Source organism: Oculina patagonica, chromosome 12, assembly GCF_052425735.1.
Source record: "Oculina patagonica isolate OP01 chromosome 12, crgOcupat, whole genome shotgun sequence".
NCBI classification, from domain to species: domain Eukaryota; kingdom Metazoa; phylum Cnidaria; class Anthozoa; order Scleractinia; family Oculinidae; genus Oculina; species Oculina patagonica.
The window spans coordinates 4,209,686-4,225,968 of record NC_135769.1 but is presented as its reverse complement, the minus strand read 5'-3'; the positions used below and the strand labels follow the sequence as shown (position 1 = coordinate 4,225,968).

Sequence of the window (16,283 nt, the reverse complement as noted above, 5' to 3'; positions counted from 1 at the left end):
GATATTTTGCCGCTTCATTCTAAAAGCAATTCAAGTTATGCGAGGTTCCTGCGAGGTAAGGAAAACGGCCTTATTAACAAATTTAGTAAGACTTTAAAATGGAATTTGTTTTAAAAGAAAAAAAGTGTTTTGCTTGTGCAATGTCTTCTTTGACTACGTAGTCAATTTGTTTAGTGAATTCAAAAACCATTTTACAAAAATGAATGGAAAAAACCTTTAACGATGTCTCGTATGGTATTCAGTCGCCAGACACTTTTCAAACCATAATTTACTTTTTCTGGAGTAAAAATGACCTGATATATGTTTTAAAAGATATATCAAGCCTCGGGTCTTGGCTATACTTTTACGCTTATTGGGTGCCTTTATTTAGCAAGAGTTAACAAGAGGAGAGCTAATTCATATTATAAACAGCTAGTTCACGCCGGGTGTAATATTTATTTGCAAATAACTTTTCTGGTTTCTATTTTGAAAATGGAGTTATGACATCAATAACTTGTCTTTGAAGGAAAACCGGCGTTTTAAAATTACTGTGACCTTGTTAAAATTAGAGGCAAGAGCAGAAAGGTGTATTTTCTTTATTAAAACGAATTCAGTTTGTTTACAATAAACAGGCTACTCAATGCCTGCTAATAGTGCCTGAAAACGTGGCTCCTAGCAACGAAAGCTGTGGTTACTGGTTTTAATAGAAAAAGAAATTTATATCACAAAATAAACGTTGTGTGTTGGGAAACAATTACACTGTTTATATAATGCTCGCATCAGTTAATAATAGATAGGATTTTTTTTTTTAAATGTACTCCTGTCCCGGGTTTAGCTCATATTTGTTTGGAAATTAATTGTGACTGAATTGTCACTAGTGTGCATTTTTGTTTATATTGTTACTGGCAGCTGAATAAATATTCCTTCGAATCGAATGACAAGCTGAAGAGTGAAGTAAAGCTTAAAAAAAGAAAAGAATTAAAAATACAAAAGTATTAATCTGAAGGATGCTACTTTTAGCCATTGAAAGGGCATAGTTAGCAAGGAGAGCCTTGAACTGAGGTAAAGCGACATTCCTAAAATAAGCCCTGGGATTATATTTGCTCACCGTCCCATTCAGGCTCAAATACGGGGCGGGGGAGGGACTTATTTTTGGATGGAAATTTGTGTTTCAAAAATCGTTGGGTTTCTAGATGGTTCTCGTCGTTGCTCCGAGGATTTTTCTCCGGGGTCTCTGGTTTTTCTCCCTCCCGAAAAACCAACACTGGGGGTATCGAATCGTCGTTGCGAGCATGCGAGCACAGCATTTTTCTTTGCAAGCACGATAATTGACAAAAGTTAGCCTTGCGAGCAACGAGCGCTTTATCATAAAGCTACCTCCACTAAAAACCGAGCACGTGAGCACTTGTAAAAATTTGCGAGCACGAGCAAACGAGCACTCACTAGAATATTTTAGACAGTTCAAGCAGAAGCCTAATTTTGCGAACTCTGCAAAATTTGGAGGGTCCATTCAGCTAACCCTAACACATTCATTTCGATCTTCGATGCAACGAGGCTGACGTCGGTAAATGAATTACAATTACAATAACATTAAAAGATACTGTATCTGCAAATGTTTTGGTGGATAGAAGGATATATACCGCCTGGCAAATGGAAAAACCCTTTAACCGTAACGATATGAAATCCAAAATTAGTTCTATAGTCGTGAAACAAATATTACAAGTATCTGAGCATTCTCTTACAACGTAAAATACAAAACCAGCTCTACAATAGGGGCTATAATCAAAAGGTTACATCTTTTTTTAAGGGCAATAACTAAATATACATTCGGGAGGGCTTAGTTTCGGAATTGCAACTGAGATTTGGGGGGGGGGACTTGTTTTCAGAGGGTAGGGTGGCTTATGTCGGACGTTTACGGTTTTCTTTCTTTTACCGTATTCTTTATTTCGAATTAATTTACCGGTCAACATCCGAATTGACGAGCGCGATTGCAATTTCTCCTTCAGTACTTGAAACATCGAGGTACAAAAATTGCGAAATTAAGCTGTCTCGTTTATAACAATATTATGTGCGCTATCGACTTGATTCCAAGATTATAACAGATATTAAAAACGTGATTATCATTCGAAATGGCACTCATGCTGAATTGAAGTGGTTTAATGTATTTCGTTTGCAGATTTCTGTTTCCATTGAGAGTAGAAGCGCTGTGAAATAGCTCATTTGGGGAAGTGCAATATTGGTGAGTTTTTTCTTTTTTCTTTTCTTTCTTGTAAATACATAGTGCCTTGTTTGGGTGTAATCTTGTCTCTTCTATGAGGCTCCAAAAAGGTGGAAATCAATATTCTGCATGAATTAATTTCACCGAACCCCATAAAAATTACTTTTCGGACCGAGGCTGTCCCGCTTGAATATTGTACGTTTTAAAAATGCAACAAACCGTAAACTGTCCCCTCTTTGTCAAAATTATATGGATGATTTAGTCAGTTGTACTTTTCCCCAGCTCATGCCAGTTCGAAATATCGATTATTTTCGTGTAGGATAGGCAACATGTAAATAAATCAGACTGTTTTTTTTACATGTGTGTGCAGCTGTGGTATAGTAAATGAACTCGGTTAATGGCGCTTTTAGCGCACGACAAAAGACAATATACCAAACAATGCGACCGACACTTTGTTTTTTCTATACGTTTCTGGATATCATTTTAATTTAGAGTTCGGTCCCTTTAATGTTCGCTTGTTGAATCAGGGCTTAAAAAGCGCAGTCGAAGGTCACTATATCCTAGAAAATACATTGCTATCTTAACCCTACGCCTGACTGAATTATAAATCTCCCTACCTTAAACACGTTCTAAATATTATAATTGCAAGAACGAGCATGCTTTTAATTTACTGATAACCATGTTATAAACTTCATGCCACTCTCTGTCTCGCGTTAAGTGAAATACATGATGTATATTTCCAATACCACTCAATACGAAACAGGCTTTCAGAACGTTGTCAAATATACAAATGTACAAAAGTGTAAAAGTGTCTAGAATGAGCTTAGTAATACTAAACAAGTTCAGCAGAGGTAGGAGGACTTATAACAATGTAATAAAATTGCTAGCTGGAAATAAATCATTCGATAGCTGAAGTATAAATATAAGTCATGGGTTTTGATTTGAGAAATCTTATAGTTATCAAAGGCTGGATTGTTGTCTGTCTAATATTTATTTATTTATTTATTTACTTTTTTCTTTTTATTTGTCCTTTTTTATTTATTCAATTTGTTTATTTATTTATTTACTTACTTATTATTTATGTTTTCGCAATATTTAAATATTTACGCTTTTAGTCTAGTTTTAAAAGAAAATTAACGCTTTGCCAAAACTAACAAGTACCATCTAGGGTAATAATCCTTAATTGTAAAGAAATCGAGTTTTTATAGTTCTTTTTTTTTTTTCTTTCCGAATAGACATCCGAACATTTCGTAAGAAACCACTTTCTCTTCTATCAGTTTCGATTGGCTCTGAATGTAATTCTAGCCTAATGATTGTTTTACTAAATGAATTCAACCTGAAGACCAGTGTCTGTCTTCCCAAAGCTAAATTTACCTTGGGTTGTTCAATGTTTAATGTAACCATGGAAACGCGTAACATTGCACATGCGCGTAGCATGGATATGGCACCTTTAAATGTGCATTCTACATTGCACTCAGCTGGAATAAAAAAAGTAGAAAAGTACTAGGGTTCTTGCGAAAAATTAAAGGGAACTAATTTACACGAAGCCTTTCTTTTAAAAAATATAGATTTCTACCTCATTTCGTTTCTTTGATTACTGTGTTATTAGCAAGTTCCGCGTTAAAATAGTCCCCTACTTCCTTTTATTATCTTTCTAAACAAAATTCTAGTCAACTTCACACCAGTACGGTAATACATAAAAACAGTTGCCGCTGTTTTAATGACATTCATTCCGCTAAGTACTGAAGCTAACCGCCTTTTTTCACTAACTCAAAAATAGAGTCTTTCGATCATAACCATTATCGCCATTTTATCACAACAGAATACTCATTCAACGATTGGATTATTTTAACTTTCAAGCCGCAGCATACAATTCAATGAAATGACCCCGGGCAGACCCCATGGTTAGCTATTATAAAATAAATTAAGGCTAAAGCAGCTACTAAACTAACAAATGTAAGTATGTATGTAGCACCTAAAGTTCTGCTTTAAGTCTTGGTTTTTTGTCTTCAAGTTTTGCTGCAGCTTTTTATTTGGTCTCAGTCCAACGTTGTTTATGGAAGCAAAAAAGTAAATATTTCAATAATCGACTATCTTCTCAGAAGATGGCGAAACTATCAACAAATCAAACGTTTTTTTTTTTCTAGAACCAAAATTTAATAGACCGAACGCAAATGGAGTCTCGTTGAGTTTCCGCCGCGGCGCAAAATGCATTAGCGCCGGCAATGAATTTCAATTGTAGCCGTTAAATAGAGAAATATATTTGCCAGGGTGGCAAATATTGTCACATTTGTTGTTATTAGAGTATTGACAAACCTTCCGGGGTATATCTTGCCGTGCTAGTTTTTTTGTTATTTATCTGGAATACACAGCACAATATCAGGTTGTTTCGTGATAAAGTACTTTCAACATTTCAAATATCCTAATGGATTAGGGAAACTGACTGGTCGGAAACAAAGCTTGTCTATTTGTGAAGGTAATGGAAGTTTTTTTTGTTGTGTTTTGTTGTATTCAAGCTTTATTTTTTGGTCTTTCGCCGTTTTATGTAGCTCGTTATTTCAGCCACTTCTTTTTGAAACTGTGTCACGGATTTTAACAGGTTTTAAAACAGCCAAACTTTATATTTGTGTCGTAGGAAGCTTAAAAATAATGGTCCATTTTTATTAACAATTGCTTTTTTAGAGCACTAAAACTGTTTAAAAGCGCGTTTGGCTGCGGATGGCTCGGATGGAAATGGATTGCATTTTGAAAACGTTAGCCAACGTTTTCAAGTTGTTTCCGCGCGCCGTCAAAAAAAAAACAATAATATAGCCGAAGTTTGGTTCCTATCGCCCAAATAAAGGTTATATCTCCAGTAAGATGTTCAAAGATAATGTTTTTCATAGGTAAAATTGCCTACCACTTATTTCAGAACAGTTAAGACCAAAAATCTACGAAATCCCCGTAACATAGTCCCTTTAATACGCACCGCGGCCGGGTGAAGAGGAAAATGTACCGAAACGGAGATAATATATAGTTTTGTAGTTTTGTATTAGAGCTTTATAGTTTTATGCTTACATAGCTTTATATGTTCCAAACTGTCCGTTACCGTGGGTTCAGTGTAATAAGTATGAAGTAGTGCTTAAGGACACATTAGGGCTCGAAAGTGCATCGATGAACTGTACACTAGCTATTTTTTCTTTAGTCCGTTCTATTATCCAACCGGCAACACGAGAACACTCAAATATCTCGCGATATTTGTCCGCGCAGAGAAAACATGTTCTCCTGACCGCGCAACAAGACGCAAACTTCAAAGTATGGATTTATGAAAAGCAAAATGTGCATAATAAAACTAACTTGCTATAAGTTATTTTGTGTATATATCGCTGTACATTTTTACTCGTTATTTATATTTCGATTCGCGCTATGGACTCGCTGAAAGACTCTTGAAACTATACAGAGATATTTACTGCACATGTAAACAAGATATATTTGATTTTAAGCAGAGGTACAACGGCTTTAAGAATTTTCATTGGCCAATATTGATGAAATATTATAGAGCAGTTTTCAATTGAGTGTCGTAAAACCAAAACTAAACAGGGGGGGGGTTTTTGGTGGGGTTAAAGGGTTTTAAATGGGTATATTTTTTTTTACCTAAATTGGGCCTTTTTGGGTAAAGTATTGTGTTATTCAAAAATTTTTTATTTTTTATGATTTTGAGGGGAAATTTTTAGAAAACGGGTAATCTTTTCAGGAAAAAGGAAAACCCCTTACCCCCTGGCCGACCCAGACTAAAGTAATTACTCTGGCCAATCACAAAGGACACAGACAATCCAGTGAACCAATCAAAACTCGAACCTAATACATGTAGGTGGCACGAAGCGCGGGAAAACGTGCGCGAGCGAGTCACGATTGGTTTTGGTTTTACTCCTGATTGGCTGAGAAAGTGGTGCGAGATTTTTAAGCCAATCACTAAGCGTAGTAATGCAAAACCAATGCAAACGCAATTTACTTTCGACACTCAAGTGAAAAACGCTCTAATATTGCAGATATGATGCTCGAGTCTTTTACATATTTTTACTCAACAAAAAATATTATTTACTATTTCAAGCAATGAATGTAAAAATCGTGCCAGTTAAACTCTTAAGAAATCTCGAAGGAAAAGCTTTTTTCTGGGATCACTTTGAAAATTTCGTACTGGGCGATAACTGCTTCATGTAGTCTCCATAAAAGGAACCAGCATCCGGCTTGAAATAAAGGGGCCTGGTAACTGGAAAAACAAAATTTAGAATTTGGAAAAGGAAAACAATGCAAGATGAAACAGAAGGGAGTAGATTGAAGCTAAGATATCAGTTAGGTATACAGTCAACTCTCGCCTTGCGGACACCCCGCTAATGCGGACACTCCTAGACCCATCCCCGGCGATGGTGCCGGACTCTCGCTATTACGGACACTAAACGACGCCCCGAGCGTGTCCGCTTAACGAGAGTTGACTGTATATAATTTAACTGATTATTATTTTTGCCTTTTTAATTAACTCTGTGTAGAATTTAGATTGAATTTGATTGAATTCGTTCCCAATCGTTAGCCGCCGAGCATTGCATTCCTTTCTATTTTCAGCGCTAAGATTTCTTAGCAAAACTTCACTTCGACAAATGAAACCGCCAACTTCTGACTGTGCGGGATTTGTCAGCCGGCTCATTTTGACATATCGATCACATACTAATCAAACGTCGATAATTAAAAATCGCCCTCCTTAATTAAAACTCTACCAAAATTGCTTTTTGATACTGGATCAAATTTTTTAAAGTTATTGGTACGGATTAGAATTATTCTAAAGTAAAACGGTAAACCTCTGTTGGGTTTTTAGAGCTAGTCGAATGGTCGCCTTTATTTTTTAAATCCAACAGAGTATTGAAGCTCAAAAAATATTCATACAATATTGTTTAAAACGGTAAAATATATTTCCGTTTCTCACGTGGCTGTTAACAGCTGCGAAGGAAATTTAATATCAAATGAACAGATTTATGAACTGTTCTAGTCATCATGTTTTAATTTCAGATAAACAAAAGTTCCACACAAATACTGAAGTCTTGACTACGCCTAAACAGTATTGGGAAATTTATTTCTTGAATTTATCTGGCGGATAAATTACATTGTACACGACTATTCAATGGAAAAAAAAGAGAGAGGCAATTTCTTGCAGTATGTTGCAATTAATTATTCAAACACGTTTGCGTGTTTCAAATTGGACAAGAAAGTTTTTTGACGTAAGTTTAAAGTGGTATTGATATAAACTTGGCTAACGATTTAAATAATCATTTTGGGTTGTCAGTGATTTGAAGCAAATGGTTTTGTTTGAAACTCTCCAAACCGACTTTAAACATAAAAATGACATTCATTTTATCCAAACTGTCGGCCAAGATCTAAAAAAGTCTGCTTGATCAAAACTGGAGAGCATTTGTTGAACATATCAATTTGCTGTGAAAATAGCTTACCTTTGCGATCCTGCCAAAAGATCAACATTATAAGTGAGCTCGCTATCTCCCTCTTCAGTAAATATACTTTAAAATTCATTTTATTTCCGTTAAAAGCCTTTTGCACGAACGCCGGAAAGTTCGATCTGAACGCTTTCTTGTTCGCTATCACATCTGATGTCAGCTAGTGTATTCTCACGCTTTGTTTGTTAACTGCGTTTTTCTGTTACCAAATTACATCCTACCCAAAAATTTCAAACGCCCGATCGACTTTTTCCTCAAAGGAGAAATCTTGTAGAGAATATTTTTTCTACCTATCATTAAAATCACTCACGCAAAGGGAAGAGGGGAGACATATTTTAGACAGCACAATCAAAAGAACATCATTTTTATTACTTAGCATACATGGTATTGTAATAACGAGACAGATTAAAGTAAACCTCGTCGACGTTTATTGAAATTTGTTTATTGTATTTTGACACGCTTTGACTTCAATCGCAGGGACATTATAAAACCGAACAAACACCTTTATTACGCTGTTTTCAAACACACAACACAGTTGACCGATCTGAGTGGATGTACAGAGAAGGTCTTATTGCTGATTTATGTACGTCGGGTGACTTAAAGGTAAACGATTTTCTTTCCTTTTTTTCGTTCCCTCTATCTTAAAGCCGCTATTCTCGGCGATTCCTCTTGGCGAATGCAGGTTTGCGCAGAGTGTGAGGTATTTCTTGAATTGTTCCAAGTTATGCTATGTTTCTAATTATTTACTATGTTCTTCGGTGTAATGGTAATTTCTGAATATCTACTGTAATTTGTGGATTTCATCTACAAAGTATCAATGCACCAAAACACGACTTCATTTCGTCAGCAATTTTAGTGATCATTCGCCGTAATTGTATCATATCTTTCGCTCTCAGTAAGTAGCAGTTGGCGAGTATCCATCGTGGAGGATTATATAAATTAAATGGTATAATTATAATCATCACAATCTGCAATCATCTTCCCGTCTGCTTTAGTATATTTCACTGAATAATCGTTATTTTTGTGCACAGGGAAGTTTATCGAATATAAAATGTTCCCCAGTTGAACGAAAAATGTAAAAAGCTCTTTTCATGGCTTTAAAAATTATTACCCGAAGTTCCAAAACGGCACTGTGATCAAGAATTCTAGCGCAAAAGAAATGAAATCGAAAAAGAAATCAACTGAAGGACTTACAAAGGATTTGGCTAAATATATTTTTCTTCATTTTCGTCGATCCGTTGTGTTACATGATAGTCTTGCATTGGAGAAAAGCTGTTTGTTTTCGCTTTTTTTTCGGCGACATGAACAAATAACCGGATGACATCTGCAGGCTTTTGCCGGCGTTCTGACAACATAATCGGATCCGGAGCTAAGCCAAAAGCAACCATTTTGCAGAGTTTTGCGTATCCCGAAGCACTACGGATACTGTTACCTTAAATGGCAATGTACTGTAATGTAGCAGACATTTGTTGTACATCCATTGTTTTAATATTATTTAAAAAAAGAACACAGAATAGCCAGATCTTTCGGCTAAATGCATTTTGCACGAATTTTGTCGATTTTTTAAATATCATCATTAAAGTAACATATCATAATCGTCATACTTTTCACACTTAGGTCATTCGACTTACATAATATGCTTGCAGCCCACAACTATAAGTAAGGAGTGATCGCTAAAAAAGATTTTGTCAAAACCAATGATAAAAAAAAACGCAAGAAAACTGACAAAACTAGCTACTAAGCTCGTCATCACCACACACAGAAAATGATAATTGAACATTAAATTTCGTCCAGGAGTGAAAAGGTCCTCCGTTAAAATGGTCATGTGTGGCATCAAAGGGTTGGTTTTTTAAACTGTTCTCATTTAAAACAGGGTAAAGATTTTGACCATCATGATTTTGCTCTGAAATAGGATATGTTTTGCGCGTTGTTATCTGAAATTGGGCGTGGCTTTATAAGAACCTTATCTTTTTCCATTCATTAACATTGGGGAGTGCAAAGCGATTCTAAATTGTTTCCAAAAATGAAAGCCATTTCTGGGTAGCTGAGTTCATGTAGCACACATGTACTGATTTAGAGATTTGAAACAGGATGTCGATTTTGGGGACAGGTCTGAATAGTTTATGGCGGAAAATATTTGATGTAAAATAGAGTAAGAGTTTAAAGAAATGGGCCGTGTACCTTCACCAAACACTTCGACAACACCCTCCCCCTCCCTCCCTCCCCCCCCCCCCCCCCCCCCCCCCAGCAGGTAAACCACTTCAACGAAGGCAAAATGACAGATTAATGTTTAAAACAATGAATATGTTTTTATTTTCATTAAGAAAACAAACCGTTAATCAGACAAAGTTAATTATATTATATATATAGCACAGATGCATCACATTGAACTTTCTGGAACTTTCTGCATGTGTGATTCAGACGATTTTAAAACGAAGATGTTATCACTGAAGGTGAAACAATCAGACTAAAACCATAAATACAATCAAAAGATATTTTGCCTAAATTCAAAACAAAAGGTTGACCCCATGTTAACATAGCTTGCGGCGGGAGTCCATTAAACACGTTCTAAAAGCTATGTGTTTTGTTGATTTGTTTATATTAGACAAAAGAAACACCGGCCATTTGAGGGAATTTACTGAAGCGACTGAGTTAAACAGAATTTCTGTGTGTGCAACTGAATCACTCGGGACTTTAAACGTTTACCTACATTCAAAAGATAGGTGGGTGTTTGTTTCTTTAAGGCTTGTCGTGGTTTTATCATTTGTTTTTCGCCTTATATGCTGTCATACATGTATAATCATTCACCATCCATCTTCTTCATCATTATGTCGACTTCAGTTTGATTATCTGCGCTTATCTTTTATTGTCTACCGATTTAGTGTGTCAAAATGTCTCACTACATCTTTAGTTATAAATTGCTGTGGTTAAAACAAGCTACGTCTATCATTGAACTAGTTTAGTTTATCACACACTAACTAGCTTTGGACGCATGTCACTACATACTTATTAACCATTTTAGCGCGAAGCATCGCTAAAATATTTTTACGAGTCTTGCAGTATTTTGGCGAGCCCGAAGGGCAAGCAAAATACAAATGACGAATAAAAATGTACAGTAATACAACACACTAAAATGTCTAATAAAAGATATATTATCTGATCCAACATTTTTTCCCAAACGCTGACTTTCCACCGTCTTTGAATCATTCACGCGGTCATGAGGCATAAGGGGACTTAATGAAACCTGTTAAACCGGTCTTGTGGAGTATCGTGAGATACGTGTACTCGTTTCGCACGTTATTTGTACTCTACAAAGCGAAGTTGGACAATAAATGGCGGTACTCGAGGATCGAACGAGCAAATTATTCCGGCTAAATTTCATTTGCCTTCTAAAACGATTGAGAGAATATCATTTCAGACGCGTGGAACGTTATGTAATTGACCTGTTTATGATATTTGTTCCTTCTGATTAATTAATTTAAGAGGGGCATGCCGGCTAAATAACCTTAAGCTAACATACAGCGTAGAAGAATTGTGCAAATTTCGACAGGCAATGTTGCATGACAAGAAATGTTCGCGATTTCTCGAAACTGAGTCTGACAATTTAATTTCTGCGAGTTCGTTCGTTCAGAACGTCTGAAGACATTTCTGAAATCGGAAACGGTTCTTAACGTTCTTGGAAACAAAATTTGCTTTCGCAACAAGTGTTGCGCTGCGCGCAAATGGGGGGACATGTAAGGGGGCATCTAAACGTAATACCCTCTAGCGACTAGCCGCATAATCGCAATGATGAGATGGAACATATCGCCGTTCTGTCGCTCATGTCTTAGTGGGAAAGTATAGAAACATAATCAAAAGCGTCCTTATGGTCGACATAATCATCATAGAATGATTGATCATTTTCTTTTTATTATGATTACGACTATTTTGGTGTTTTTGTAGTGGGAACTGAAAATTATAATGACATAATTATAATGACGCAATGGAGCTATTGTGTCTTGGCCAATAAACGTCTGGCTTCAGTACTTTCCGGTCGGATTCAAAAGTTTAACGCGTGTTTCTGAAGGGGCACACCAGAAAGGCATCATCAATTTACAAACATTACAACCTGCAACACAATTGCGAAGTACCTGAACGCTTCATCGAACAATTTCGCGTCATCACAAAATGTAGCGGCAATTTGATGCCTCGTGAAAGAAATGTTGTACATTCGCATGTGTAAGCCAACACTTAACGTGCAAACGGATTCCATCCGCGCTAAGGTGTTCGTTTAGGTCGTTCTTTTTTTATCTTATTTTGTAGCGTTCCTTATTTCGTACTGTACAAGTCTCTTGATAATGGAGTCAAGATGACTCCGAAACGTCGAGCAGTATTAAATCTTTCTTGGTTCTTCTTTTCTGATTATGATTATGTTTATGTTTCTCATGTCGGCCAGTGGGTTCTAAACCTTAAAGGGACACTCTCACGAGCTTTACTTCAAAATTTCAAGAGCCTAAACATGTATGGAAACCCCAAAATAGTGGTCTAGTGTTGTTAAAAATTACCGTGCTAGTGTAGTAAAGCTAAAAACAAGTGACATTATTGTGATGCCATCAGAAACTGAAGATCAACTTGAAAATGTAAGGCTGACTTTTTCAAGCTCTGCCCTTGTGGCCTGGAAAAAAACTGCGAAAACTTACAACGGCTCCCCTCTTCCTTCAACAACAATTTACTTTATATCTTCATCTTAATTTTCTAGGCGCATTTCATGTACGAACTATAGTGTCTTGCCAATTTAAGTACTTTTTCCAGAAAAGCACAAAAATTGCTGTGACAGTGTCACTTTAACAAGACAATGTTTTTCCAAAAATGTTATTTAGTTTGCGGGGCCTTGAAAACCAGTTATTGCGCACATCTTGAAGCCGTACTAAAGATAATTACGAGAACTACACACCAATGAGGATAGTAACTAAAGGAACAATGACGAGTTCCTAGCTGAAAATAATAAAAATGTTAAATATTAAAACGTTTTAAGGATTTTACGTGCCATTAAATTTTGGCGCATACTAATTTTCGCGCCATTTTTTTTCGCGTCATAAAATAGAGAATTCGCGATTTTGAAATCGTGATAAAGGACAGTTTCCCTCGTTGAAAAGCTGTTGACTATTTTAACTTTTTTGCATGGACAGTAAGTAACCAGCATACTGTTGCAGGTCGAGTTGAGTAAAAATGGATTTGTAATAACAAAATCAAACGTGGCCCAAAACAACGCCGCAGGGTCGATCACTGCATCATTTTTTTACCATTTGGTTCTCACATGAAAAAGAGCTTTAAGCTTTAAGCAAATCGATGTTTAATTTCTGCGTAAACGTGAAAAAAAAGAGACCACTTTCCGGCCGGTTTCTACGCCACCTAATAAAAACCATAAATGTAATACCAACCATAAATGTAATAAAAATTGACCATAAATGTAATACTAACCATAAATGTAATAACTTTTAACCACAGATGTAATAAACCCACTAACCATAAATGTAATGAAATTTGCCCATAAATGTAATAAACTGAACAACCATAAATGTAATAAGGTTTAATCATAAATGTAATAAACTGGCTACGACTTCCAAGTAAGGGGCCACAAACTTGTCATTCTCTTTGTGCACTTCTTACTTCAGGACACGGGACTCGTTCATCAAGTTAGTATTTTAACCCAGAGACCAAAACCCAAGAAGCTATAATTATGGTCTGCGAACATTTAGAAAGTACACAAAGTATGATTAAAAAGTCTATATACCAGAGCGTTTGAAGTACTGGGGGTTTATGGCATTCCATCCATTTAAAGGAGCTTGCAGTTCTCTCTGAGTCAAGACGAATTCAGTCAAACATTACATTACAAGGAATACGCCTGTTTATTTTTTTTTTATGTTTTCCCATATATCCTCCCGGATTTGCAAAATTGTGCTCTCCGCTTACGCGCGTCCATGCGTCCGTGCCGACGTTATTCGGCCTTCAAGATAATGTCACGCAAGGTGGTAGGGTGGGGAAGGGGGAGGGGGTTGGATGTTCCCTATTGGAACCAGAATAATCAACAGAGATAGAGCCTCGGGCTGGAACTGCTTTTTTACACGTTGTTGGGTGGGGCAGGTGGTCAAAGTTCTAGACTATTGTAGTACTGGTACGTTTTTATAAACAGAGAAGCTATGTTAGACATCCCTTGAGGCACATGGGCAATACAAGGGTAAAATGCTAAACAACATTCTATAGAACAAAATTCGGTTTATTAAAACGTTAACACAATAGCGACAACTTAATAATCAAAGAAATTGTGTAAAGAGTCAGGTTTGCACTTCAATCATATATCTGTTATTGATGATTGCCAATGATTAGAATAACTTTAACATATGTGGAAAACAGTCTTTTACATGTCCTAAAGTGCTTCCGTTCTAAGGGGTCACAAAGAGCTTGAGCCAGGCCTTTAGGGGTATAATCGAATAGTCAATTTCTCGAAAAGTTTGTGGTCCCTTACTTGGAAGTCGTAGCCAGTTTATTACATTTATGGTTAAGCCTTATTACATTTATGGGCAAATTTCATTACATTTATGGTTAGTGGGTTTATTACATCTGTGGTTAAAAGTTATTACATTTATGGTTAGTATTACATTTATGGTCAATTTTTATTACATTCATGGTTGGTATTACATTAATGGTTTTTATTACATTTATGGGTGATACAGCGTATAAATGCATTTATCCTGAAGTTGCATGATTGTTTTAAATTTTGGGTAAGTAATGACCAGTGAAAACAGTGCCTTCTATTGAGTTTCCGTAATTAACTCGTGTTGCCATGAGTCTGGTGTTTTCTTTTGATCGTTAAGAATGGTTTAAATTATTTAGCCTATAGTTTGAAGAGTTTAGCGATCAGCATGTTTATTACCACTGATCACTTGGTTCGCATCAAGACTTGTGGTTTATCTGCGAAATCATTATAGTACAGAATAAGGTGAGTTAAGGACGCATGCATGCAGAAAACGAGAAGAAACTGTTATCTCACTTCATTTGGTTGCGTCGCATTTTAAGCTGATCTGTACTTGAAATAATTCTATTGCCATATCCTTTCATTATGGACTTGCGAGCTTCATCAATCATTACATGGAAAAAAGTGATGGTTTAAATGAAAGCAAAAAATTAAATCGATTTAATTCAAGTGTATCGGTCAGTTTTAGCAACTGCAAAGGTTAAGTTGTAACAATTTTACAATATTATCCATGTGTTTTATAAGCTCTCTTGTCGTTTTAAGTTAAGGGAGGCACAAGAAACGATTTAACACTCGGCGCCATCAAGTTTTCATCTTAGCCATAATGTCTCGTTTAATTACACATGTAAGTTGATGACACGTGAAAATATAAACCTTAAAGAGAAAACGTGCTTATTAAATATCTCTCGAGGAAATTTCTGCCATTTGTAATTCAGCATTTAAACGCTCTAATAGTTTGCAGCCTTTTGCTACTCAGTGACATCAAAAGGCACCGATTTATGCTTCGGGCAGTTAACATCGAATTTATTTTACGCCGAGTCCTTTCAATGGTGTGTAAAAGCTACAGGCAAAGCAATTTCATTGATAATTTATATTTTTGCTGCGCAATTAAAAACATAACCATGATTATAAAAATGAAGTTTCGTAAACTAATGTGTATTACCTCAGTGGCCCTTAAGGACCCCATGTCAAGAAAGTTTCTAAACATCACGTCAGGACTCGCAATCTGTCGTTTAATTTTGTGAGAATTACGTCGCAAGCTTCACAAAATTCGAGTTCTTCACATTATTGCTTTGGACTTGAAACACTGCTTTAGCTTCTGAGCTGCATGCAGGTATGGCAGACTTCAAATATCTCAAACTATTGCTTCATGCATTTTCATCGTCCAAACTAATAGCTAATTGAACTTTGGGTTTACAACTTAGCAATTCTGTCAAATCAAATGTCGATTTGAATCGTATTTACATGCCAGTTAAAATGGTTTAACGAACTATTTCTACCTTTCACGTTGTGAAAGTAGACGTTTCTGAAGAAAATATTTGTGTCTACATAGCACATTAGTTAAAATTAGACTCAAACTGGACTAAAGGTCACCAGAATTAACTCAAAGTAAAATTTGCAAATTTGCCATGAATTTTTAGAATTTGTCAATTATTTATAGCACTTAAAAAAGCTTTTTCGGCCTAACATAACAACAGTGTTCAAAAGTCAGTTTTCTGATCTTCAATCTGATCTCTAAGGGTTTTTTTTCATTCATTTAAAGTTGTTGCTAATATTTTCCAGTTCAAAAAATGATTCCCTTATACAATGTAGAACAACCCATAAACAGGAAGTTTTATTTTTGGAATGCAACAATGCCCGTAGGACACTTTATGTAAAATGACGGAAATGTTCTTCATACCTTTTAAGGACTGAGTGCTCTATTTCAACTTTTAGTTGCTACATATTTTGGTACCTCTTAAAACAAGTCCTCAAAGTAAACTGTTTGTCAAGAAATGGTTTTTTGCCTTTAATTTGACTTAGCTTTTTTATGGCCAGAGTCATTTTTTTACTTATCAATAAGAGAGTCTATATTAATTAATTTATTTTAATT

At 35.9% G+C, this 16,283-nt stretch overlaps 1 protein-coding gene across 4 annotated transcripts in view; it reads left to right on the top strand.

Annotated features, from left to right (window-relative positions):
* The first annotated feature begins 4,563 nt into the window (after window positions 1–4,563).
* Window positions 4,564–16,283, top strand: part of LOC144631539 (uncharacterized) — a 32,632-nt gene continuing 20,912 nt past the window's right edge. The window contains exons 1-3 of one of the 4 annotated variants that reach the window (XM_078489985.1): window positions 4,564–4,673; window positions 8,155–8,280; window positions 10,283–10,400. Coding sequence is in view for 1 of the 4 variants with exons in the window: in XM_078489984.1 (XP_078346110.1) it covers window positions 10,255–10,400 (146 nt within the window). In the remaining 3 variants the exon portion in view is untranslated. Of the gene's footprint in view, window positions 4,674–8,110; window positions 8,281–9,978; window positions 10,401–16,283 lie in introns of those variants that run through there. The other 3 variants (XM_078489987.1, XM_078489986.1, XM_078489984.1) reach the window with 3 other exon arrangements.